The sequence below is a fragment of the Nyctibius grandis genome, chromosome 14 (assembly GCF_013368605.1).
Source record: "Nyctibius grandis isolate bNycGra1 chromosome 14, bNycGra1.pri, whole genome shotgun sequence".
In the NCBI taxonomy this organism is placed as follows: domain Eukaryota; kingdom Metazoa; phylum Chordata; class Aves; order Nyctibiiformes; family Nyctibiidae; genus Nyctibius; species Nyctibius grandis.
This window is the reverse complement of record NC_090671.1, coordinates 4,907,576-4,934,698: the sequence shown is the minus strand read 5'-3', so window position 1 is coordinate 4,934,698 and position 27,123 is coordinate 4,907,576. Positions and strand designations below refer to the sequence as shown.

General features: G+C 46.7%; 1 protein-coding gene across 3 annotated transcripts in view; it reads right to left on the bottom strand.

Moving 5' to 3' along the window:
- LIMK2 (LIM domain kinase 2) overlaps positions 1-26,691 on the bottom strand; it is a 31,751-nt gene extending 5,060 nt beyond the window's left edge. For 2 of the 3 annotated variants that reach the window (XM_068412858.1, XM_068412860.1), the window contains exons 1-13: positions 26,589-26,691; positions 24,095-24,194; positions 10,326-10,461; positions 8,941-9,050; positions 8,540-8,728; positions 7,975-8,080; positions 6,909-7,105; positions 6,000-6,186; positions 3,448-3,534; positions 2,583-2,714; positions 2,264-2,320; positions 2,010-2,075; positions 1,004-1,178 (exon numbers count right to left, since the gene is read on the bottom strand). In XM_068412858.1, coding sequence (XP_068268959.1) covers positions 1,004-1,178; positions 2,010-2,075; positions 2,264-2,320; positions 2,583-2,714; positions 3,448-3,534; positions 6,000-6,186; positions 6,909-7,105; positions 7,975-8,080; positions 8,540-8,728; positions 8,941-9,050; positions 10,326-10,461; positions 24,095-24,194; positions 26,589-26,604 — 1,558 coding nt within the window. In that variant the 5' untranslated portion in view covers positions 26,605-26,691. Of the gene's footprint in view, positions 1-1,003; positions 1,179-2,009; positions 2,076-2,263; positions 2,321-2,582; positions 2,715-3,447; positions 3,535-5,999; positions 6,187-6,908; positions 7,106-7,974; positions 8,081-8,539; positions 8,729-8,940; positions 9,051-9,521; positions 9,586-10,325; positions 10,462-24,094; positions 24,195-26,588 lie in introns of those variants that run through there. The other variant, XM_068412859.1, reaches the window with a different exon arrangement.
- Between the last annotated feature and the right edge of the window lie 432 nt (positions 26,692-27,123).

Below are 27,123 nucleotides of genomic sequence, written 5' to 3'. Positions count from 1 at the left end.
TGAGTCAGTGTTCAGATTCCCCAGCAGCCAGCGAGTGCCCAGTCCCTGCTGCAGTGACTGCAGGGATAATAAATTACACACTAGCAGCACTTCGAATCTGGGAGAGCAGACTGGCTCCAGCACGCCATTATCAGCTTACAGACACACCCCCCCAAGCCAGTATCTGGTAAACAGCCTTGCTTTCAGAGGTGATGTCAGACTACGCTCTTGCTGTTCTCTTGACAAATGCCAGGTCTGAGACACGCTCTGAGAAGCAGCCTCAGACTCCAGTAGAGCCTGTAAGCCTTGAGAGAAGGAGAACAGAACAGCAGAGAAGAAAGAAACATGAAGAAGAGCTGAGCTGGGGGAGAGGAGCCAAGTCTTCCCTTCCCTGGTGGACTCTGTTGGACAACACTGATCTCATAGCCAGCCAAACTGCCCAACCTGGTCAGACAGACCTGCTCATTAGGAGGAAACCGTATCCATTGTATTTCACCCTTATCTCAACCCCTCGGGGCAGTTTTTCTCTTAAGGGACATAGGTCATCCTTAATGCAATTGAGGTCTGCATGCCAAAAAACAATTCTCCCTTCACTTGGGCAACTCCCACCCAATCCTGAGGCTTCAGCAAACCTGGCAGCAGATGGCTTCTCCCTGGATTACGCAACAGCACGTGTATGCTTCAACCTGGAGTTTAATGATTCCCTGTCTCAAGGGGCAATTCCAAAGCATGAGGCTATAACAAAAATTGCTCTCAGGTTCAGTCTTATTTCAGGCCTCTTTTGTCTTCCCTGTTATGTGGATCATAGCAAGTTTAGGTCTGTTGCCCTCCTGAAGAATCCTGCTGTCAAGCCAGAGACATTACCTCAGCTGGTACAAAGCCTTATCAGGTCAGGTCAGATTGATTCTGTGATTCTGTAATAGGTTTGATTGTTACTAGGGCCCAGAAGCTTTCCGTAATCCTATCATCCCTACACCTTGTCACAGGCAGTCTCCTCCCCTGCACCCTGGTATCAGTATCTTACCATTTAGCATCTCTGGGGCCATCCAGTATGGGTTGCCAACCACCGTGTAGCGCTTCTTCCTGTCGCTCTTGCGTAGGGTTCGTTTCTTGGCAGATGGCTTCTCCAAAGTGGGCTTTTTTCTTTCCTCCACAATCAGCCGAGACAGACCGAAGTCAGCCACCACCACCGTCTTATCCTACACATGGGATTTAGTATAAGCCACTGATTCCTCTCAGCTCCCTTCAGGAGCAAAGAGGCTGCAGTTCCTGTTCACTATCAACTACACTCTAAGGGCAACTATCAAGGTTTCCTGCAGCCAGATGAGAGTAGCAAGCTGTCTAGACAGGTGTGAGACATCCAATTAACAATCCCAACTCATAATTTCCTCTCCTCATTGTCTTATTTCCCGTGCGGTTGCTAACACTAATCCCATCAATTTGGCTACACTTGCCAGGGCAAACCCGGACTTTTCCTTTCAGACCTTCCTGTTCTAACTGGCCAGCAATTAACTTAGACTTTCATCCTGGGTCATCTGAAGCCTACATGCTAATCTCATATTCCAGCCAAGTGAACAAGGGCAAGTCTTGAGGGAATGAAGCTACACAAAAATCTTGTGACCTAGCATTTCAAAAAGAGAGGGCGCACACATCTGCACACACCCGCACACTCGTCTTAATCCTGAGTGCCAATAAAAAAGTCATCAAGTGGTTAAAAGAACAGAAGAAGCCGTAGAGAACATTTCATAGCTGAGATAAGGAACAGAGCTGTACTAACTCTCATAACATGACTGTTAACAGGAGATGCCACCACAGGAAAGGGGGTAAGAGAACAGGATGAAGAAATGGGGAAAGCTAGATCAGTCTGGAAAACCCTATGTGAAGATGAAGCTCCCTTGTCTAGGGCACTAAAAGGCTCTCTGAAATCAGTTCCGCCCTGACAAAAGAGGGAACATCACGTGGTGAAAACCAAGGGAGGAAGACGACAAGGAGGGGAGCAGCATGCTGTAGGGAACAGAGGTGTAGCTCACCAACTTGATCAGGCAATTGTGTGAATTGAGGTCTCTGTGAATGATGCACATGGAATGCAAGTAAGCCTGGAAACAGAGGGAGAAAACTTGGTGTTAGGGGTTCCCAGGCAAGTATGTCCCTTCACATTTACAGACCTCAACAACCAGTTGCTAGTAGTCAGGGAGCATCCACAACCCCTCATACACCACCCTGCTGAAGCAGCTAACCCTGACCCTGGAGGTTTGCTCTGTGACAAAGGGACAGTCCAACTCACCATTCCAGAGGCAATTCCTTTGGCAAAGCTGACCTTCTGCTCCCAGGGAAACGGGTCCTGAAAGACAAGTCCTCAATGGTCAGGGACTATCTTACCAGCCAGCTGGTGATAGCAATTCCTCTGCAACTCTTGCAGCAGTCAGAGAAAGATGATATAGCCCCAGGAAGAAGATGCTTCCTGCCTCAGGCCACCCACAGCTAAGAAGCAGCTTTTCTACACAGCTCCAAAGAAGACTAACAACAAGCACCATAAGGCTGCTACAACCAACAACACACTGTCAGCCTCATTGAGTAGAGGTCTACCAGGCTTCCATACTCACCGCATTGCGGAGGAAGTCCTTCAGGGTGCCCCCCTCAATGTACTCAGTGAGGAGATTCAGCTTCTTGTCCTTGTACAGTACACCAATGAACTTCAGCACGTTGGGGTGATCCAGGCTGCGCATCACTTTCACCTGGGAAGCAGAGACATTGCACCCCAAAGAAGAGAATGGAACAAGTCCCAACAGATCTTCTCTGTGGTGACAAGATCTCCAATGCTGAAGGTCCCCTCCAGGGATCACAAAGTACACTCAAACCCCAACCTTAAGGCAGTCAATTAATTGTTGCCTCTTCATTCTCACACTGTGCAATTAACCTGATCTTAGTCTTTAAGGAGAGCACCCTTGAGTTTGGCTAACTTTTAAGACAGGAGCTCTCCGGTGCAGCTATCTGGTCTGTACTGCATGTGTCAGGGCTGGAATAGCAGTGTTAGGGGTTTAGGGAGCTGCCTTTAAGCTAAATCTGACTTTGAAAAACATGGTAGGCAGCCACCAAGAAAATAGTTTAGCTTAAACACAGCAGGAGTCTTAAATATCTTACAGATATTGGCCCTCATCATTGGTATTCATGCACAAAGCTCAAGGGATAAATCCTTTATGTATTGCACAGCTCAATTTGCCCGAGACTACTTTTTATCATTGAAAAATTAATGAACTGGGAGCTGCAGCCACGTCTATTGCTCAGTGTGAGTCACACTTCACTCAGCAAACGTTCAGCTCGTGTCAGCTTTCCCCCGTGTGATGTCTCCCCCCTCAGCGCCTTGATTCCTGCCAGGTGGCTGGCATGATCACTCACTCTCTGGAGAATATGGAAGAGAGAGTTCCACCACACTACTGGCTCAGAAGCTTTTTGAAATCTGGCTCCTACCTCTGTCAAGAAAGTCTTCTGTGTTTCCTCATCACAGCGAATCAGCTCCTTCATCACCATCACCTTCCCTGTTGCTTTGTGAGTCACCTGGTGGAAACAGACGCCACAACTACAGGCAAGGTTCAAGAATACATAGCTCCAATGCTCTTGCAACTCTTCTGAAAGAGAGGGTAACATTCCCCTCCATCCAGAGAGGAATATAGATGGGAGAAAATTCAGAGCCCAGCGATCTGCAGAAAACTGCATAAAATTCCTCCTTTCAGAATTCAGTAAAGATTCTGTACGTGAAACAGAAACTGCCTAAAGCTGACAGAGGAACACACCAAGAGACAACAGCATCCCAAGAACCAAAGCTGAAGTCTCCATTTTAGGCAGCTTAGGGCTGAGCACGCATGCAGGCTGTCAAAGCCTCTGAAGGCATCAGTTCCATTCTTGTGCATGCCTCAAATTCCCTTATAGAAAGCACTTGCCCAGCGTGATGATTTTGTGCACAGACCCGAGCAACTACATTCTGTATCAGCAAATGAATCAGTGTTCACTTGCATCAGCAACCAAACCAAACAACGCAAAACATTACTACATGCTTTGGTTTTCTGGGGACTCTGAAGCCTGACAGTTTCTGACGAGCTTATCAAACTTACTCATGTGCAAGCGGAACTGGGATGTACAGGCTGTTCAGTTAAGGCAGGAAGCAGTTGTTTTACCATGCTCTCTGGGAGCAGTGTATTGCTGCCTGCAAGGAATGTCCCAGGATGGTGGCAAACACACAGAAATCTGCCATAAACATCAGGTAATAAATTTCCTGGCTCTCGACATGGAAAGCGTTTCGAGTTTAAGAGCTGTTTGCCTGTATCCAACTAGTTCCTGGCATTTTGCTGGGTTCTAGAGGTTTCTTTTAACCAGCTCTGCCTTGCTTGCGTGGGGTGCATGAGCGAGTAGAAAGGGTCCAAATTCTGATGAGCAGGTTTTCGTGGAAATCCTTTCCCCTTCAGTCGCTTAACTTGGACAGCTCAGTCTCCCTAAGATCTCCGGGTAACTAAACAACCACCTTCTCTCTAGAAACAGAAGGGAACTCTTCTGACCAGATACAGTACTTGTTGCATCAAAACCAGTCAATCTGAAGCTCAAGAAAGGCATCACTTTTTTACCTCATACCCTTAAAAATAAAAAGCCTTTCAGAAAACCTCCAGAACTGCAATCCAGAACACAAGACCCAGTTGTAGTATTTAGGAAGCTTATGAGCTCTTGCAAACACTGTGGCACACTAGTTCTGTTTGGGATCACGGGACATAGCAAGGCTGATACAGGTGGAATACAAATGCATGGAATAACACAACAGAAGCAAGAGTACAATATTATTCTGCTCCTGTCTGAAATCAAGCGTCCATATACAAGTAGCGAGCCAGGGAACACTACACATTTCAGCCAGGGACATGAAAGCCAGGGACATCTAATACCCAAAGATAAAGGGAAGTGAAGAGACAAAGACAAGACAAGGCTAAGTGGAATTCTTAAGCTGATGTACCAGCAAAACTGAAACAACTGTCATCAGGAAACTCTAAGGGGGCAATTTTAATTCCCAGAGCATGCACCAGAACAGGATGGCTATCAAGTAATTTGAGCAGGAAAGAAATGCCTTTGTGCCATTAACTGTGGGGACGCAGATGACAAAAGCATGCGACAGGAAAGGTTCTGCTTACCTGGACCTGTTATTTCTCTATGAGCAGAGGAGAAGAGAAATATGCTCATTAGTATGGATCAAAAGCATTCGGTTTGTAGTACTGGCTCACCACCTCCCATGGAAGCAAGAGATTAATATGGTGGCTGAACACTTGAAGTTTATACAGGTGTAAGGAGAGAAGTCCTATAACATGGTGAATAGCAATCTGAGTACTGAGGAGCTCACAGCACCTTGGTAGGGCGGAGGAAGCTGCGCCCTGATGCTGTCAGGGATGACAGGATAGGAGCTGCTGAAGCACCCCCAGTCAAAAGCAGAGAGCTTAAATACAAGAGACTTGCTATTAATGGAGATTTTAATTGTGAAAGTCATGCAAGACCTGACCACTACCACCATGCTGACAAGCCATTTAGGCTCTGCTAGGGGTTCAGAGATGGTCACTACATCAGCCTGGCAAACTCCCAAGCATGCCTCACTAAGGCTAGGTGAGAAATGCTGTGCTGGGGAGTTGAATGCACCTCTTCATAAGAAAGATGCTCATAAGAGAAAGTGTAGCTTGTTCCCCATTCTCCCCACCTACCCAGGTGGTTGCTGTGACACAGGCACTCTGGAGCTCTAAATCTAACTCAGAAGATGAGTATGTATGGCCAAGGTTGACATTCAAAGGGGACAAAGTCAAAACCACCTGCAGCCAGAGACACTCATGGTCAGGGAATGAAACAGAGAAATGGATCTCACTGAGCAAATCAGGTGAGTTCCAGGACCGACCACTATCAGCAGGGCAAAGGCCACTGAGACAGTTGTGAAGGATCCGGAGACAGGCAGACATTGCTGTAATCAAAGTAAATGATGAATGTTTGGGGACCTCCCTCACCTTGATTGCTTGTCCAAAAAATCCTTTTCCTAGTACTTCGCCATGAATCAGGTCACAGGGCCGGAAAATTTGCTGGGAGCAGCTAGAAGAGGAACGTAGGGATTCAGAACGACTGATGTCACGGCTCAGAAGGAGCGGTTCCTTTGGAGAACTGGGGCCAGGAGACTTAGAAATGCTGTTACTTCGCCTAGAAAAGAAAGGAGACAGGAAGATCTGGGAAGCTGCTAAGGAAACTTTTGGTCCAACATGTCCCATGTTCCTAAGGGACCAATTTCTAGGTGTGCTTCAGTGCTCTTCATATCTCAAAAGCCAGATGCTCTCCCAGCACCGTGGAAGCACTTTACAAACCTAGAGCAGCTTCCAACTCAGAACTGCCTAACAACACCACATCTCCTGCACTGTCAGTCAGAGGTGGAGCTCTGTGAACACGAGGAGGAAGCTGTGAAGACACAGCACTTTTTCCCTCTAAACAAAGATTAAAATAATGGTAAATGACTAAATGAGCAACTGAGTGTCCCAGGCTACGAAGACAAGATTTTTCCCAAATCCCAGGTCTCAGCCATATTCCCTTTAAGGACACATTCTTCCCCAGCCATTTAAAGCTGGTAAAAATCTGACCTTTACATTTTCTAACTGTAAAACTTAGTAGCTTTTCTACGTTCAAAGTAGAGCTCCGTATTTTTATTATGGAAAGTTTGCCATCCTGAAAGGGAACAGAGAGAGTACGTGTCAACAGCAGAATCTAAAGCTCTCCACTGCTTCGCCAGTGGTTCATACCAAGGCTCATACCAGAGATGAGTCACGTCTCCGCAGTCGTTTGCAATCGCAGGGCCCAGGCACAGAGCAGCCCAGCCAGGTAGCACAGGGCAAAGGCAAGCTAGGTCAGAGGCAGCGCCTCCAAGTCTTTACCTGAGGGAGCGTCGTCGGAGCGTTCCTTCCAGATTCTCCTTGATGTCCAGTGGAGAGAGGGAGCGTGGGGAAATGGGCGGCTTTATGTGGGTGGGAAGACGGGAGTCCAAACGAAGCCTGTCCAGGCGCTGTGAGACAGGGTCGTGCTCTATCAGCAGCTGAAGCGTCTGGCTTGTCTTGCGAATCAAGTCCTCCACCTGCAACCAAACCGAAGGACAGGACGATAGCAGACGGGAGGAATACAAATGACAGGAGATAGAGGAGACACAGCAGAATGCCCCTCAGGAATCAGAGTGGAGAGTTCAGTGAGATCACTCCATAGTTGTGGTTTAGTTGCGCGCACCACAGCTGTCTACCAGACAAATCAAGCCAACAACACAGAAGTTCCTTATGCTGTCCAAATTCTCTTCTTTCTGGTCAGCTACAAGTGACCAAACATTTTTTTTTTCTTTTTCTGAGAAGTGTTCAAAAACTGCACAAGCTTCCATCCTGAACAGTGCTGCAAAAAACAGCTTTGAAAAGCTACATGGAGATTTATCTGACATGTCTATTGTGCTCCTAATGTTCTCTTCAGCACCAACAGTAAATAAAACTCTTACGTAGTGAAGGTAATAGTGGTCTCACTACGCTCTTGCAGCATCACCTGATACCTGTATAAAGCATTTACTTGTAAATACAGACATCAAATACTTTTTTTGCAATGGGAAACTCATCCCTAGGATCAGATGAGCCTTTGTCTATTAGCAGTTGCCTCTAAAACGATCAGAACATCGGGCTTCACTAGCATTACAGGAAGAGTCTTCACAGCCCTACACTTTTCTTAATACCTCCCTTCATGTTTGAATGCCACAAAATCAGAGCTGCATCCTAATCGCATTTCCATCTGTTACGTGTTCCCCTTCAGCTGGAAGGGGTAGCAAAGCTTGTCTTCATGTTTATTCCTACTGTCAGCATGAGTGCTCTGGGTGTACACACACTGTATGCAGGGTGGGAGAACAGTGGTGAGAAACAGAAAAGCTGTAGGAAGGCAGATGAGAAGGAGGCTTCAGAACAGAACTCTACCCACCTCCTCCACCTGTAGTGTACGAATAGGAGCTCCATTAATCTCCAAGATACGATCTGCAGGGTGGATGGCGTTTCGGACATCTGGGCTGATGTGCATCCTGTTAACTCTAAACATTGGAATTATAGTGTATGTGGGAAGTCATTTTAGCCAAAATTATAAAAAATATTTGATCTCTGATGCTTCCCTCCATATTGGTATTCTGAAATAAAACAATGCTCATCTACCAACACAGGGAGCTACCATTAGACCCAATGCTTAGGGCTGAGCTGGTTTGGGGAGAGCTCTTCATTTGCCCAATGGCAAAAATTGTTAGTCCATTACAATTCGCCAAATGTTTCGTATGCAGTGAAGGAGACAGCACTGAGAAATGAAGTTATCAATTAAGGTTGTCACAAGAGCAAAACGGAGACCAAACACAAATGGCTGTTAGCCCACGTATGTCCCTGTTGTGCCAAGACAGATCCCCTCAGCAGTTAAAGCAGCTGGCAGGACAGCAGCGCTGCAGAATTTTTACCAATTCCCTCTGCACAGACATGTACTTTGCACACAACCTTGTCATACTCACTCTTTCACCTGGACGCCAGTGGCATAGCTGGAGCAGCCACCTTCAACAGACACGGAGAACCCCCTCTTGCCATCCGTAGCTGCTGGCATGGAGATGAGGGTCAGTGTATAAGGCAGCTGCTCACGCAGAGACTCAGTGGAGTGTTTTTCTATCATCGGTGTCAGCACAATCTGGTTATGGCATTTTCCACTAAAATAAGTGAAGAAAGTCATTATGGCAGTGTCCTGTCCCTCCCTGCCAAACTCACACTTCTAAGTTCTCTCATTGATCATAAGTTTTTAGTGCTTACTCCAGTCCTCCCTCCCCCCCTCAAAAAGCAGCTTCCTGGCATTCCTTAGTGCAGCATTTGGCTGAACCATGCTGTGCCAGCTGAACAGGGCTTACACGCAGCTCCCTCTTACCAGTAGAGAGTGGAATGTTGCACGAGTGCGTAAGTGTCCCCATCTTCAATGATCACTTTGCAGCTCATACAAGCAAAGCACTCAGGGTGATACTTGTATTCGCCAGCCACCTACAGACAGAAAAGGGAGTAGCTTAGTAGGGCCAAAAATCCATCAGCAGATGCAGCTACTGCTTTCCTCTCTAATTTACATGTTCATCCAGATCTCAAAGTCAAGCGGCATTTTTTTACTGGAGAGTTATATTAGCCCGTTCTACCTTTCCTGAACCCCATCCTTGGCACCTTGTTTGCAAAACATGTCAAAATGCAAAGCAAAGCAAAGCAAAGCTCGTGTCCCAGGAACCTCTGCTATATTTGGCAGCTGCTCAACTATCAAAAATAGTTGATAGTCTGCTGCAGACTAGTAAACAAGATATTAAACCTTCCTGTTCAGTTGCTCTTGGCAAGATAACTAACGTTACGCCTGAATTAATAAAGCTGAACAGGCTTTTTTTTTTGGCAGACAGGCAATGCACAAATTCAGATACTTTACCAGCCAGCTGACAGAAAAAAAAGCGAGCTGAGACTGAGACAACAAAATACCTTTAAAGAATATTTTTATTCATTGATCTGTTTTTCTATTTTCCTTATGAGCACTTCCTTTATTGACAGTATTTTGCAAAGACTTCTGCGTGCAATGAGAAATTGTCTGCACTTTTCTGAGTACTTCCCTCTGAGGTAGCAATCATAGTACTGAGTACCACGCTGCTTCTATTTGGGCCCTAGAAAAATAACAGTTACCTTTCATTCTTGACAGTTTTAAAGGTTAAATATTTACACGGTTGTGGCAAGGAGGGGAACATTTAGATCAGCCCCATATTGTGCAGGCAGAGTTCAACATTTCAAAGCTGTTGGGGCTAACACTACTTCAAGAAACCATCAGCCTGAAAACCTCTCTGGCCACAGTCCGAGTGGGACTTGGATGGCAACCTTCCCCAAAGCCAGAACCTGCTGCTTCTCCTGAGCTGAGAGGTTTGACTGCAGTGCAGTGGAAATCACCCCATGGAGACACTGAGGCACTGTGCTACAGAAACTGAACAGACGTCCCCGTAATCGCCTTTCTATTTCTCATGCCTGTGCATTTCAGCACCTTACTTTCTTCGTTCATACGCTTCAGATCCTCGCAACTCCCTCCTTTAACAGTTACCCCCATTCAGAATTAATCTTTATCTAGAAGCTGCACACACAAGCCTCACTTCTAATCTCTGATTAGAGATTAGAGAGCAAAGAGACTATTACCCTCAGTTTATTTGTTTATCTGAATAGCTAGGGCAACTCCCAACCAAGTTTGAGGAGTTGGAGACAGGCATGTCCTGCCTCCAGGCAGGAATCCTTTAGAGTCCTTACCATCACAGGTCCAGTCATCAGCAGAGAGCAGCCATGGCAGGATTCCCCAAACTTCCCCCAGTAGTCTTTGTGACAGTACAGCTTCCCATCTTTCTCATAGTACCAGTTAGTGAGGGGATCCTGACATTCAGAGCACCTTGAAGGAAACAAAGGAACAAGGTTCCAGTTGGCAACAAGTCACAAATCAATGGAAAAGCTCCTCTCCTGCGTGGAGAAAACAGACATTCAGCAGCATCTTCTAGCTATGGATGTACTAAACCCTTCCATTTCCCAATACAGATAGCTCTGCTACGTTTCTTAGTGTTTCTACAGCATCACACCATCTCGTGCCAGAGCGCCTGTCTCCTCAGCCAGTTTAGGAAGAGGGACAGAGGCAGGATCCACTCCCCTATGCAACACAAAGCCAGTTTCTCACCAGCCTCTGTGGAAAGCCTTTCTATTCTTCTGTAAGTAGACCTCTCCCAAAAGGTCAACTGCAGCACTACCCATTTGAGAGAGTTTTCAAAGCAGTTCATCCTTTGAGCTCCACATACTGCATCCGCCAATTAACTGTGATGAAAGTCCTCCACCTCTCCCCACCAACTGCTCTCCCTTTCTTTCTGCTCATGACAGTGCATGAGGAAAAAAACCACAACTAACCAACCAACCAAAACCCAAACAAAACTATTTCTCTAATTTCATGAAGGGAGTCTCGAAATCCTTCACAGATCAGTGTCAGCTCCCACTTCAACAACCAACCATTATTAATCCTCTATCTACACTCCCCCCTCCCCCCGCCAAGAAACAAACAAACAAACAACTCTCCCCCAAAAATCACAAGGAAAAAGATGCAGCAATTTTATTGCAGATATCATTTTAGCAAATCACAAGCAGAACCCAGATTTTCAGGATTCCTGAACACAAAATAATCCTGCCTCAGCAGGATGCACTGGGCAAGGGAGTTGAACTTCTGCAGCAGGGAGGTGTGACTTAATGCAGAGATAAGACACAGACAGCAGTTGCATCACTAAAGATTATTCCATTAGCCCTGGGCAGCACGTTCTCAGACTTTAAAAGGAAAATTAGTCTGGTATTGGCCATTTCTGAGTGCACAATCCAAGGCAGGTTAGTCACCAACACCTGGTTCAAAGAAACACCTCAAAGATCAATGCCGTCATCAGTATGATGCTTTCCCAAAGGCGGAAGGAAGAGTTTCTTCTGCCCCTTACCCCAGTAATTGTCTCAGTTACTATATTGGAGGGGACCCATTGCAGCGGGGTGGGGGGTGGGGGTTTAGGAGGGGCTGTGCCCCCCAGGACAGCAGGCCTCTCTACAGCACCAAAGGCACTGAGGTCAGCCAGCGGCAGTGGAGATGCACTTTTTACACGTTCCCAAGTCTAAGATGAGAGCTACTGTTGACTTCACCTTTCACAAGCTTCCTGAAAGCTTATTTGTGCCAAAGTCATTCCTTGTAAACTCCACCAGCTTGTAATGAGTGTGATGATACGTGAAGCTGGTCGTGCTCCAACATGGAGAGAGTTATTTGCTCCATCTCAAGAGACTGCAAAGCAACAAGGTGAAGCTGCTTGTAAGCAGCCTATGGTTTTAGGGGAAAACACACCTCGTGAGGTATTTAGTGCCGTACCATACCCTCAGGAAAGTTGCTCCTTCTAATGTATTTGGCTTTTATAGTGTTTGTTCTCTCAGCTGAGGAGCTCCAAATCCTGGCCCCCTCTTCCTCAGTGATGGGAAAGAACTCCAGCACGTGGGACAGGCCCTGCCAATTTTGTCTGAGGCAGGGGGAGCAGTAACTTACCATCGCTATACATGGTACATGCATCATTACAGCCTCAGCCCTGGGGCACTGTCATGGTTACACCCTGCTCATGGTATGCAAGAGACCTGGAGGGCATTGCAATGCATTTTGCCTTCAACCACTAGCCTTTGGCTTTCATTTGCAGTAAATACCCCACGCTGAATGATCAAGTAGGTGAGTGGGAGGGAGAAAAGAGCAAGTGGAGACTAACAGCAAAGATTTCTATCACCTTGTGGCAGGAACATCTGGCTCAGCATGGGCAAATCGGAGCCCTCAGACTTATCCGACTTCTGTGTGCATGCCTGTACCAGTGCCTGCTCCAAGAGTGATTACATCTTCAAACAGGGAGCTGTGACCAGACCTGCACTTGGGATGCAGACAGCAATGCTGGAGACTGCACCACCAGGACTTCAAGACCAGGCTTTCTGTCTAAGTTCTCTCCAAGCAGGTGGGTTATTAATTTATTTGGTTTTAAGCACAACACCTTCCCTTCCTCACCCCTCTTCAATTTCACCTTCAACCACTCCTATTTCTCCCTAAGAAAATGTAAAATTTCTGTAAAACCAACACAACTGCAATTCTGTTTAGATAGGCTCCAGAGGATCATGTATGCTTGTCATCCCTTTACCTTTCCCCTACTTCTTCATGGTTTGATTCCAACCTTACAGCACTTTTATTAGTTTGCTTCCATCCGGAAATAAGCACTGGTATCTAATTTGCAACACACCCTTAGCAAAATGAAGGTGAGGGGGTGGAGCCAGCAAGCAGTCAGTTCTTTGCTATGCAATTAAACAAATCTGGGCAGGACAAGTTTACAGCTTAAGGCTCAGAACCCCACCCAGGGCAGTGAGGCAACAGGAACAAAGCAACCAGCCCCAGAGAGGCTGGATGCTGGTAATGGGTCTAACTGGCGACTTCGTTAATCACTGCCAGCAAGAGGACGTGGCTATGGCCCACGTTGCCAAGCAGCACCTTCTGTTATTTATCCTGCATTCTGTAACATACAAAAGGCTTTAGATTTGTCAGGTGTGGAGAACTGGCTGACAGCACACAGGTAGAGTTTTAAGACTGTTTCAACTGTTTCAGTGCCTTCACCCAAGTGATAAAGGCATCACATGGTTGTTCCACATGCCTCTCATTGAAGATCTTTGTCAGAATTTTATCACAGAAGATACAAGAGTTACCACTCCTTCCTTTCCCTCCTCACTAGAGTACGTGGCACTGCAGCACTGCCATTGCCAGGGCTCACATCAGCTGAGACAGGAATACAATTACTTCTAGAGGTATTAAGCAAGCTAATCTTTGCCAGTCACCACAAACAAAATAAAGGAAAATTTCTTGCTCCTCTGTCTTTTATAGATTAGAAAGTGATAATCTCCTAGATGGTTTGCTGTTCTTACTACAGAGTAACAAAGCATGGTAATCAAGTTTCTTGGAGGACTGGTAACAGCCATACTTGATGTGTTTCTTCTTGATGCCCAGCCACCATTTTCAGAGCTGCAGAGCCCTGCTCTGATCATACAGTCCCATACATTATGATTCTTCGCTTCCCAGCCTTGGTTATAAAGAATAAACTAATCTGCCTCCTATAGCCATCCTCCAGGAACCTCAGGCAGCCCTGATGCTCTGTGACCCTCTCACAGCAGGTGCAGAAAGAGTCCACAAATCGCTGCTTGATGGCTACTTGGTTTTGAGGGGGGTGGTAGGAGGATCAGGTCACAACAGGTAACCAGCCTGGTTTTCAGCGAGATGGAGATTCAATTGATGTGGCATCTCTTTTACATCTAAATGAAAGCCAATACCCTCATGGAAGCAAAGACTTCCCCGGCACTGAGGAGACAGATCCCTTTGAGAAGGGCTCATTAATAAAACCCACCCCCCCACACACACACTGTCAGGCTAGATCAGTTAACGCTAGACAGGCTCGAAAGAGCTGTGGCTCCAATTCTGCAGGCAGAGTGGGGGAGAGGACAGTCACGCAGACAGAAAGCTGCAGAATAAAACATAACCCCAGCCCACAGCTAACCCAAAGGCTTCTCACCCAGACTTAGCAGAAGTGTCTGCAGTGGCTACGTAAGAGACACTAGACAAGGAAGAACAGATGCTAGAAAACAGACCAAGTACTAGAAGACAGAGTGTTTAAGCTCTGACTATGCAAAAGCATTTCCACACAGTCAGGAGAAGGTGTATCTATGGCGTAGCACGATGCCCCACACGTATTACAAATAACGAACGCCTGCTCACTTGCCTCCTCCTGAAAGCGGGTGCTGTTTCAGAAAGCTGCCTAAAGCAGCTTAGCAATTGCACAGCAGTATTTACTCCTGCCCTAGATTGTTTTAACAAAAGGCTCCTTACTCCCAAATCAGTACAACAGTGTGTTTGCAGGAACAGGATCAATAATGAGCAAATCCGAGAGGAGGGAGACAATGAAACTGCAAGCCTTGCCTTTCCCCATCCATTCACCGTATCAGCACATCAGCGTCAGCCACCATCCTGGCTGTGTTCAGCCCCACTACGAGATGCAACGCAACCAAAGCCTTACTCTGCAGCTATCGCCTTTTTCAAGCCTCATTTGTTCAATTGGACCAAGAACAGTTGTTAATATAAACAAAAATATCACAGGAGAAGAATCCCTTCCGTGTAAGGGAAACGTGCTGCCTGTCCCTAGCTACCTGCAAAGTACCTGACTTCTTTTCTCAAGCAAGATTACGCACTGCCTCACTGCAGATTACATCACCTTCCTGAACTCTCAAGAGCACACCTCACCCTGCGCTATGCCCAAGCACAAGTGGCTTTGGAAGAGGCAGCAGCAGCCTCAGTAATCTCATTCCTCTGGCAGTGGAGCAAAGCACCGGGGCAGGGGGTAAAGTAGCATACGTAGCGTTGCCCTGAAAGGGAGCCGCTTGCCTGGGCTACGCAGACACTGCCTCACAACACAGGTGCCCTGCGAAGAGGCTGGTATAAGAATCTTCCCCATCTCCTCCTCAGAGCAAGGCAGGATCCCAGTTTGAGGCCGGCTGTTCCCTGCACACAAGCGCTGGACCTCGTTCTTCACGCCTCGCACACTAACTGCTCAGGACAGCGTTACAGGGGGGAAACGACACTGAAGATCCACTGCTAATCCTGCGCAAGACTTACCGAAAGGGCTCCTTGGGAGCGAAGTAAGCTGGGGCAGACAAGTAACTTCCCATCTTCAACACTGGATAAACCGGCTCAGCCACAAACTTGTCCAACCGCCTCTGAACAGCTCTGTTCTGCCAACATGGCAGCAGCCAGTGCTCATTTAATCTTGCGCTGATTCAGATACTTCACCTCTCTTTGAAGCTGCCCAAGGAATGCCAGGTCTCTCGGCTGCTCATTCCTTTTCAGATTTTTCCTGGCTCCCATGGCTATAACCATCTTCTCCTGCACTCAGCAGCAACAGCACCCTTGGGAAGGATAGAATAACTGCTAACCGGGCTACTTGGACATGCTTCTGCAATAGTTCTTGCGAGCTCTGCCGCCTGCTAACTATTGTCAAGTTTTCCCTTCTCTGGTTCCACCCAAGGGTGGGAGGGGAGGAGGAGCCTCTGCAGGAGGACAGCGTGTGGCTACAGAGGCTGAATAAGCTCTACTTCTTCACAAGGGGTGGAGCTTTGATCCAAAGAGGGGCTGAAAGTGCTGAAAATAAAATAAAAGCTGATAGAAGCTTTTGCCAAAGTAAGAGCCAAGTGCCTACCGTGAAACTACTCTTAGCAGCAGTGGCACATTCTGATGGAGAAGTCAAGGAAGGCAGAAGCTGACAAAGACAGCTAGCCACATCTCCAAACACATCAAACTAACATTTACTACATACCTTTCTAAATCCCTCACTGTGAGAGGGGTTATGCTACTTCACAGTACCTACAATCTGTTCATCCTCTTGCAGGGGGTAACTCACAGTGTGCTTCATCCAAGGAAAAATAACTTTCTTCCCAACACTGTTTTAACAGAGATCATTGCAACCATTTAACCCAACCTTCACCTCCTGAATGGAAGCTGAGAGGTAGAAATCAGCACAGACGAGTACTCTCTCCTGCATGCAGCACACGTAGTTATATCATTTTGCTTGCTCCGAAGCCAAGCATGATCTCTAGTGGCCTAATCAGCTAAAGCTGTTTGCAAGACACTCAGAAATGCAACAAACATATGCTGCTGCACTGAGCCCTCCCATTTCTGTACAGTCAGCAAAGCCTGGCATGCCTGAACACAGCCTGAAAAATCATGCTATGTTCCAGAGGCAACTGTGCTTTTACTGGAGATGCTCATCTCAGCTGGCACATTGTTCAAGGGACGCTTGGGGCTGGGACGAGGCAGTCTTGGCTGCAGATTTGACAGCTGCTGCTCGCTGTTGTAAGTAAGCAGAAAGCCAGGCAGCCTTTTGGGTTGTCTGTTCTTGTTTTTTATTTTTTTTTTCCTACTTTTAATAAGCTGCCACCTTTCCGAAAAAAAAAAAAAAATCATAATTTTCACCCATTCAGTGCAGTTTCTAAGCCTGGCTGTAAAAGCGCAGTGAAGCCCAGTGCTGCAGAGCCCAATGTGGTTGTCAATTCCAGCACGGGTCTAATTCCTTCTGACATTTCACACAGCTCTACTGGAAGCAGCAACACGGTGAGTCTGTGTCTAGGAATGCGCTCTGGTCTCCCACATTCTCTATATGTTGCGTGCTGAAAACGGGCCAGCGCTCACAATCCAACGCTTCCCCGGCTATCAGCACCACCCCACAACACGCACATCCCTCCAGCGCAGCGCAGGGCCCCTCCCCTGCCCAGTATCACCTACAGACAAAAGCTTTTCCCCACAATTCTGCTGCCATGGGCTGAACTCCCTCCAAGGGGGGATTCCACGTGACCTCATAAATCCCAACTCTTCAGACAAAACTTTTGAAGGTTTGATCCACAGATGTGATAAGCAGCCAGCTAGTCTGTGAATGAAGCCAGCCGATAAAGCCTAACTTCAAAGTAATAAAAACCACCCAGACAGCTAAGCAACTGGGAAGGGATTTTGTTTGAGACTTCCTTAAAGCCAAAGGACACAGTCAAATGTCTATTTAAACAGGAAACATCTTATCAAAACGATTTTACTTTTGCAGCAAGCCCCAGCAGCAGCCAGTAAGTTACTTTTTCCTACACAGAATTCTCTTGTTACTTCTTGCCTTTTTTATTGTCCTATTTGAGAACACAATAGCTCTGATAAAAGGGCTCTGAAAAAGGTGTTGATGTGTTCGTACATTCTAGATCTGAATTCCTGCCAGAATGCCTGTACTTCAAAAACACTGATCAACAGGTGTGTGGGGGGGGACCTTTTCTATGTAATTTTACTGATACCATCTCTGAGGGCCAAAATGCACTGAAGCAAATTTCTTTTTCACCAACTGAAGTCAGATATCAGCATCTTCTCTCTTGCAAATGCTGACAGCATTTCCACTACAAATATGCAGCCATCGCAGGGGGTTGCTGTCCTTACTATGGTTTAGAATTGTACAGTTATTTTTGCCAGAAAGTAGCCTGAAAAATACAACCAGCAAATAAAAAGGAGCAAATGAAAAACCTCGACAATGACTTAACATGAAATTTATGGCAAATCGAGTCGCAGCCGTTAACAGTTTTATCCCCACAGAAATGCGTCACATAGCTATTGTGATAGTCAAGTGATTAATATCTTAAACCAGCTGGGGTTAGGCTGCACATCTAGACACCCTCTTTACACATAGGTCACGCTGTCCAATAGCTTGTCTACAGACAGCTGTACTGCTCAGCACATCTACCAGCCCTAAGACACACACTTATCCTGGCACAGAAAGGCACTTCAGTATGTGTGGGACTGGTATAAGCTGGGGAAGAGGCACCTGCTTGATGCCTGAAGAGTCTGCAGCAAGTCTTTGTTTCAGCATGGGCGCAGTCTGGAGGCACTCCAAATACTTCAGTACAATCCCAACACCTCATTGTATTTCCAAGGCGCTTACACATAACACGTGCTTTGCTGCTGTGAGCTCCTGACATCAGCTACTGAAACTAATACCGTGTTGATACGCATGCACCTCTGAGTGAAAGCTCTTGAGTAAACTAAAACGCACAGTGAAGCGTATCTCATCTCCATTACTGCATCTTACTTCAAAGCAGCAGCAGAACTTCAGACCAACACCGCGGTGCCTCCTCGGTACCTAACATCACTAAGCACAACATTAGGATGCAGATCAAATTTTTATTTCCACCCTACTTGCCTAATGGCTGCAGACCTCCTGAATATGTGTAGGCTGAGAAGCAAACCAAAGAAATTCAACCTACTGAAACTTCATAGATTATATATGGTTTTAGAAGCAGTGACTTCTGATCTGTAAATGCAGCACAAATGGCATTAAGACCAGCACTTACATCTTTGCATCTTCACTCGCTTCTTAACTTGCTGCTTTTGTCTTTGCAGATCACCAAACTCCTCAGGGAAGGATCCAGTCTCACTCATGTGGAAAGCCTACCACATACTGGGCTGTGTGAGTAATTCTAATTACCCTGATATAATAATGCTCTGATAACAATGCCCTAAAGGACAGGCTGCAGAAGCGGAAAGTCAACTAAAAAAAGTGTGGGACTGGAATGCCCAACTTCTCCTTACATATAAAGGTTTTCATCGATGTCCTCTAGCTGATAGATTCTCCCAAGGAATGTGGCCACTTCCACCTGCAAAGTGCTGCATGGTTCCTTTGGATTTTTAAACTGAACAGTCATGTTGATCTGGGTACTAACAGGCACTTAGCAACTATTTATCCCTAGATCTGATAGTGAGCTGGTGAATTTCAATGCTGATGGGGACACCATCAGAGACATTCCCAGGAGCCTGCAGAATTAGCTGAGAAGAGCTCTCACCTCTGAGGCCCTACCATTAGCTTTCTGTAACTACCAGAAACTGGAGAAGACCAGGAAGAAGAATAGATTCTTGTCTTCCTGCTTCTACTATAATTCAACTACCTTCAACAACCTACCCTTTCCCCTGCTCTCAAACTCAGCTGCCGTGTGTACAAACCTGCCTGTGTTCACAGCTGAAAAGCTAAAGGAAGATTCAAAGCATCAAGCATCCCCACATTTCAAAGTCCTTTTAATACACACCTTTGCTTACATCTTTATTTGTCAACATTTGTACATTTGAGCTTCATATCCTGTCACTGTAGATCTGTTTGTCCTGTTGTCTGTGGGGAGGAAGCAGCTTTTAGAAAATGAAGGCCTGTGCCAAACAGTTGGAACCAACAGAAGTGTCCCAAAGTCTAGAAAATACAGCCTATGAGACAAAGCTAGATCAGGGCTGCTTCAGCCTAGGAGAGGCTGATGGGAGCCATGATTGCTGCTTTCAAATAGGAAAAGGTTACCTGAATAACAGAAGGGGACAAAAAGCTTGTTTTCCATGTCCATTGTGAACTTGACTAGAAGAAACTGATTTAAATTGCAACAAGGGGGATTTCTGAAGACAGTAGATCGAAACGTCTAACACTAAGGACAATGAAGTGCTCACAGACCTAGTCTGGGAGACCGAAAACCTACAGTGAAGGGAGATTGTTAGGTGACCAGTTTCTTGACCATTCCTAAGCCATAGAAATTACTTGCTTCAGATGTCAGTTGAAGTTTAGGAGATGTGCTAAGAAACACAGAAAACAGATTTAGAAAATACCCTCAGAAGTCATCTAGTTTATCCTGCAACCCCCAAAACAGGTTTAACTACGTGCATTCTTAATACAAGTTTGCCTGGCTTGCCTTCCCCTGCCCCTAAATGTAAAAATAATCGAAGTGATTCACTAAGGTTTGCTGAACAAAAATTATTTCTATAGCACACAAAATATGCCATTCAGTGTAGAAAAATCATGTCTTTGTAAGACAATCAAATCACTAGAGTTGGCAAATTAATAGTGGTTCTCTTTCTGCTCAGTAGCCTGGAGCTCAGGGCATCCCCTCGATGCACGGACAGCTAACCCAGTTCTGTTTTCCGACCTTGGACAACTGTCACGCTGCAGAGAGTGCACAACGGGCAGGCAACGAGGGGTTCTGGGAAGAATCTACTTTTAACCTTGTTCCACTACTGAGAAACAGTCAGAAGGAGAATTTGTTTCACATTCACTTCAGAATACCGGCAGGAGACAGAGCCAGGAGTTCTTCTGCACCCTGCCAAAACTGTTCCATTTTTTCAAAGTATTCATTTAGAAGAAACAGCCTTCTGGTGGTTACAGCACTCCTCGTGTTTTCGTTTCTAGCTCCGGTAAAGGTTAACAGAAATTGAAACAGAGTAACACATCCAAAAAGAGTGCAAGCACCTGAACCCTAAACAATCGTCAGGTGAGTTCATTTAACTCTAGCTAATAAGGCAATTTTTATTGTGATTTAAACAAATAAATTTTGTTCTATTACTTTAGTTTTTTTTACAAGTGTAAACAGTTTCTTAACTACTTCAAGACTGTATTTAATTTTAGCCAATCCCTTTTACTGGAAAGTCAACTTACTGCTTACAATTACTTAAATATAATAATGTAATCCTTGATCAATATAAAAAGATTTAACATATATTTAGTCAGATATCAAAAGCTTACACTTTTTAGTCATACAGTTGTTTATATTAAGTTAGCATCAAACTATTTCATAATATAATTTTTAAAAATCTGAGATTTTTTCCTGAGGTCAAGCTGCATTGCATATGCATAAAAATCTGGTGTATTAAGGAAAAAGGAAATATTTGTCCAAACTGAATTAATAGTTTCTGGTCACCATCATCTCCAGTGCTTTAGACCTACTAATGAAAAATTTTGGATTCATAAAAGAATTCTTTGCTTTCCTTACCTCTTCCAGAAGAAGGAAGATGAGCTTTTCTGCTCTTCAGACTCCTGGTAATTTTTCAGCTTTTAATTAACTGGGTTTGGTATAAACTAAATAGTATATTTTAAAATCTGAAACTGTAAAATCAGTCATCCATCACCTTCAGTAACTTTTTGAAGATATACTGTGAACAGTTTTTCTCTGGTGTGGTGGCTTTGGCTTCTGTTTGAGATTTCTGCAGCAAGCCTGTGTTGCTTGGCTACTTAAATTAGATTTATTTTATAGACCACAGTAATATACATCCTCTGTTATTTCATGGTTAGGAAGGAACTGAACCTCAGCTGTCTTCCTTCCTTAAAAGTTCTTAAGCACTCCGCTACAGTAGGAATTCCTACCACTATTTCCAATAATTTTCTTCATACGGATCCAAAAGCATTTTCCACCTGGATGTATTCAACAGGCTTGATCTGAATTCATGGTTTTCAAAAAATCAAAACTGGATTTTTAACAAATACTGTGTTCTTAAGATTAAACCATGCAGCTATATCTGGGTCTTCTCATCCCATCCTGCTCCAATTCAAATATGCAATATCCCTACAGAAAGAGGGAATTGTCTTTAATTTCATTTGTCTTTATCTGGGGGCGGGGGGGGGGGGGGGGGGGGGGAACCCAAGACAAAACACCAACAATGGACATCAAAATACCAGGTATCAATACTTTATTCAAAGGTATAATTCAAGGCAGTATCTTCTATTTTGTAATATGGAAAAAAGTTGGACTGAAAGCAATAAGAACAGCATGCTCTAAGTCAAAAGCAGCTCTTCTAATAATTCCCTGAGGTAAAAGTGATCCAGACCTAGGAAAAAGACACCTTGCCACTTCTCTCTTTCCCTTTCTGGGTGTAGTGTTTGAAGTTCTGTGCAATACAAGTTCCAAATCCAGTGGAACTGTGATTCAGTGAAAAGCAACGACCTTTGAAAGTGTATGCTATCTCAACAGAATTCAGAGGCACAAAGGTACTTTCAGAGTTAATTCACAACAGACATCGTGACAGAAACATCCAAGAAGCTTCCTCAGCCAGATCCAACCCATCGGATTCAAGCCTAAGGACAGGCTAGACAAAAAACAGTTTAAAATATCCAAGAGACACAAATAGGGATTTGCTTGTCCCTCCAGCCACAGCAGAGAAAAATACAGTTCTCGGAGGCAAAGCTCCCGTACACGCAGTTTGAGGAAGGAGGGAAGTGACAAAAAACTTAAATCCTCAGAGACACGCATGTACGTCAGCCGCTGCCAGTGCCAAGCATGATCAGCAGCGCAGCCTGACCGAGAATAAACAGAGCTAACGAGCCTGGAGCAGCGCCAATCAGCATTAGAGAAATTATGTGCCAGGCCAGGGAGTCAGCTAATCCGCAGGAAGACTGTAAAAAACACTCCACAAGAGCTGCCGGAACTCACAGCTACCAGCTGCCAAAGGCTCCTACCCTTACAGGCTTTTTAAAGTTTGGCTTTGGGATATCGAGCACAAGACTGCTGCTCAGCATGGTTTAGGGATAACAGAAGAAAGCGGGGAACAGAGTGCAAACTGGAGATTTGTTTTCATGTACAGTCCTACCCTGGAACTAAGAAAAAGGGGAGGGCAGCTTCCTTCACTGCAGGTTCCAATTGTTCGCCCAGTGCGGCAGCTTAGCTGGGTGCTAGAGCTGGCCAAAAGCACGGAGCATAAAAGCAGCACATCAGCAAATGCAAAAAGTTACTACACATCTCAGGAGAAAAGCTGGCGTCTTCACCTGGATAAAACAAAAAAAACAACCCCACCAAACTTCCATTGTACAATATAAACTATGATATCAAATTCTCTGTAAAGTGTCATAAGGGCAGGATTTGTCTCCCACCCAACAGCCCCAATGGCAAGAAGCACCAAGACATTTGCAAATCAAGATCCACAACAGAAATACATTCAAAGGCAAGAAAGCCAGGCTCACTAGCACACACAGCTTTGGGTTTGGCTACTGGCAGAATCTAGGGAAGCTCAACTACAGTTACCAGTTCTTCAGGGAGGAGAGAAAACCAGGACTAAGACAAGCTGACTCAACACAGCTAAACATGAATATTCACTCAAACGAATAGAAACCCAAAAGACTGGGATTTGTAGTTATATAAAGCTGTAATTGTGACTATCAACAACATGTCATTGTAACTGACAGCATTTTCCAAGTCAGCAGAGCTAGCACTGCTTTGGCAGCATGACAGGATTTTTTTTTTTTTTAAATACACCAATAACCATAATCCTCACTTCAACCAAGTTGGGGTATTTTGTTGGGTTTTTTTTAGTTCTTTAAACTAGGACAGTAGATGCCTCTCTTGGCACAGCAAACATTCCTCCAAAGCCACACTTTGGCTTCCTTTTCCCCCATTTGCTTTGACAGTATCCAAAACATTAGCCTCTCCAGATTCAAGCCAACACAGAAGCCAGTAGAAGCTGCAGGTACTCAGCCCCTCTCAAAAATATAGCCCCCTTCAGAAATGTGATTCTGGAGCACAAAAACTGGACCGAGTATTCATGAAACACCAACGAGAAGCATTACTCCTACCGCCAGGAAGAAAAGCATGCCAGAGATCCCTTTTTGTCCTTGCTGATAGCAACATTATCTGTCAGATTTAATAAGTTTGTATTTCTTAATTGTCTGAAAAGGAGAGAAAGCAAAAGGCAAGATCTCCCTCCCCCACGTAAGCAGTTTTCCCCGACACCCTGAGATCTCCCTTGTACCTACCACATATGGAAAAAGCAACAGGCTTCCCAAATTGCCTGGGCACTATTTTGGAATGCAGCTGAAGACAAATACGCAACCCACGGCTTCTGCCACCACCGGTAAATCAGAGCTTTCCTTTGTACTTTATCGGTATTCCCGTACGTTTGCGTCAGCATGGCAACACTTTGCCAGGCAGTGTCAGACTGCCACGGGGACGGAGTCAGCTCCAGAGCGGCACTGCAGGCACTGGAGTACGGCCGCAAACAAGAGCGCGCAATCACTCTGCAAGGGGCCCCGGAACAGGTCAGGCACAGAGATGACAGCAAGAACTCCCTGTTAATATTGGCACCTACCCACCAGGTTCCAAGTCAGTTGAACAAGGAGAGTTTAACAGGCTAAAACTTTACCCACCGGAAGCAGGAAATATGCCAGGCTTCGTTAACAGTCTTGTAGAGGCGCTGACCAGCAGCAATGCCGTCCCCGCATCCTAGGCATCTCCAGACTTCTTCACCTGCGTGCAGGAATAAAGTGACATGCAGCAACCATTTTACATCAGAGAAGACAAGGATTGCTGCATCACTGATAAAGAACAACCTGAAATTACATAACTGACAGGAAAGCCTCCGCACACAGAAAGTTAAGCCAACACCAGGCAGCCTGTAACCCCAGAGAGCAGAGATCCCAAATCCAACTCTGACATCTTATATATTTTTTTTTTCTCCAGACATAACATCACCATCTGCTCCTTCACACTCCGTAGAAGAAAGCAACATGACTTTTCAGAGCAAACAGCTCAGTTACAGCTAGCCTTCAGAGCAGAGACTTCAGGAAGGCAGACTGGTCTAGCGTAACAATTCCCGCAGAGAACCGTGCTAGGCCAGGAAGCCACGCTACTATTTCCCCCGTGCCACTGACTCAGCACATAACGTTTGCACTCATTTGTGCAATTAACTGAATTTCCCAGAACTGAAAGAAAGGAAAGGCAAACTTTATTCAGTAGAGAACAACTTGACTACTGGGAAGGAATTACACACTTGAATGAATATTCCCGTAGAGACTGTACAGCCAACACCAGCCTACTGTCAGACTTTGGAAGAGGGGCTGATGCTACTGGCCTATTGCCCTTTCAGAAAATACTTATAATAGCTTAATATAGTTATAATAGTTTCTGCTAGAATTGCCATAAAGCCCCAGAGCGAGCTAGTTATTTAGATGCGTGCAAGCTAGGAAAAACAGTATGAAAACTTTTGCACAAAGAGCAGCTGGCACAGGTAAGTGCTGTCCAAAATCCAAACAGCTGCGCGGGCATATTAAGGAAAGAGTCAAGGATCTGGATGAGCACAGGGTGGCATGAGGAACATGTCACATAGCTGGGCAGATCTCAAACCTGTTTCTTCCTGCTACCAGTGAGGTTGTGTAAGGGAAGAAGTGCACTTAGAGAAGGGAAACCACTAACCACGGACTTCCATTTTCCAAAGAACGTTAAAACTCGGTAGTTGCTTGGGCAAGTTGATACCAAGGTTAAGTTACTTAAAGCTACACAAAACAGAAGCCATCAGCCTTCTATGAACTTTTACCCCGATGTGTAGGTCAATGACAACACTTAAAAATAACCAAGGTGAAGATCTCCTTGTACGTTTTACACAAATAGGTATTCCAGAGAAAAAACTTGTTGCTCAGCCAGAGGCAAGCACCACCCTCGGCAGCAGATGGGCAGCACCCACAAAGGTCTCCATGCAGACAACAGGGCTAAACAGGATTCATTCCAATGTGACATTCGGTGTTGGTGCTACTTCAGTTCCCAACTCAGCACCAGCTCCACACCTGGGAGTGCATCTGTGCCCTCCTGCTACCCCGAACACGGAGAACTGCACCTGGCCTCAGATCTTGCACAGCAGAGTAAGGGTTTGGAGAGGCTTGGAAAGAGCTGGCACTACCCATGTTCTTCTACAAAGCAGATTGCTTTTCAGCACACCAAACACGCTCGGAAATAAAAGGCAAAGCCACATGAGCCTATGCCTCAACGCACGGGCGGCCCGCGCTCTCCTCTCCGAGCAGCACAAGCCCTAGAAGTCGCCTGAACTCCTGGAAGTGCCGCTTCTCTATAGGCCAAAAAAGCCTGCGAACCAGACAGACATCGGGCAGCCCCATCTCCTGCTTAGTGCCACGAGCACAAGATGCAAATGTGAATACAGACCGTGGATCCTATTTAAAGGAATTCAAAGATTAATGACTACACCACAGCTGACTAGAAGCAACAGATATTCCCTCACAACGATCACATCGAGCTTTACCCGTTAGCTCTGAGCTCCAGGCAGCAGTCACCTTACTTCCAGCTGCGGTGCCACATCTGTGTAACGGTACCCAGAAAGGCTGATGAGCTCAGAGATGGGATGAACAGCCCTGTGTCCACCGAAACTGCTGAGGGAGCCCGGGGAAGCGACGGAAATGAAAAAAACAGAGCAGGAAACAGTGTGAAGGAAAAGCAAGGGGACATAATCAGTGTAACAGGTCTGCGAAGTCCCCCAGGACAGCAGGAATGTTGCAGAGGCGGCCGGCGAGGGAAGGCGCAGCTCCACCGGCAACAGCAGCCCCGGCGGGCACCGGCCGGCCCCGGCGGGAACGCAGGACCTCGCGTAGAGGGGAACAACAGGGACCGGGCGAGTGCGACCAGCCGGCCCCGGAGGCAACGGCGCTGAAGGATCCCGTGCCCGGCGGGTTCAGGAGCCAGCGGCCCCGCGGGCGAGGCCCCCCACCTGCCTCCCCGCGACACCGCCCACGGACCACCGCCCGGCCGGGGCAGAGCCGCGGCCCGGCGTACGCGCGCCAGCCGCGTCGTCACGGAAGGCGGCGGCAGCCCCGGCCCCGCGGAGCTGCGGCCCGGCCCGGCCCGGCCCGGCCTCACCTGGCGGCGCCTCCATCCCGCGCCGGCCCCGCCACCGCCCCGGGGCTCGCCCGCGCCTGACGTCAGCGCCTGCGGCACGCGGGAGGTCGCTCCGCACCCGGCCCCTCTGCCCCTGGCTGCTCGCTCAGCGGCGCGCCCCGCCCCGAGGGCACCCCATCGCCCCGCCCTTTTCCTCGCCGCAGGCCAATCGGCACTCCGCCCCCCTCACGGCCACAGGCCAATCCCCGCGCTACTCCGCGGTGACCGTCCCGCCCCTTCCGCGGCGAGAACCAATGATAGTGCGGCCATGCCCCCAGTCCCTCCCACCACGTGCCGTGGCGGGCGGTGAACGGGCGGGCGCGGCAGCTCCCGTCTAGGGGCCGCTCCGCGGGGCCTCCCCTGCGCCGGGCCCGGCCTGGCCCGGCCCCACTGGCCGCTGCCGCTCGTGGAACGGCCCCGATGCCCCGGTGAGGGAAGAGTGAGCCCCCGTCCCACCCGCATCCTGAGGCACGGCGCAGCAAGGGGCTCATCCACACCCCGTCCTCGAGGTAGGGCT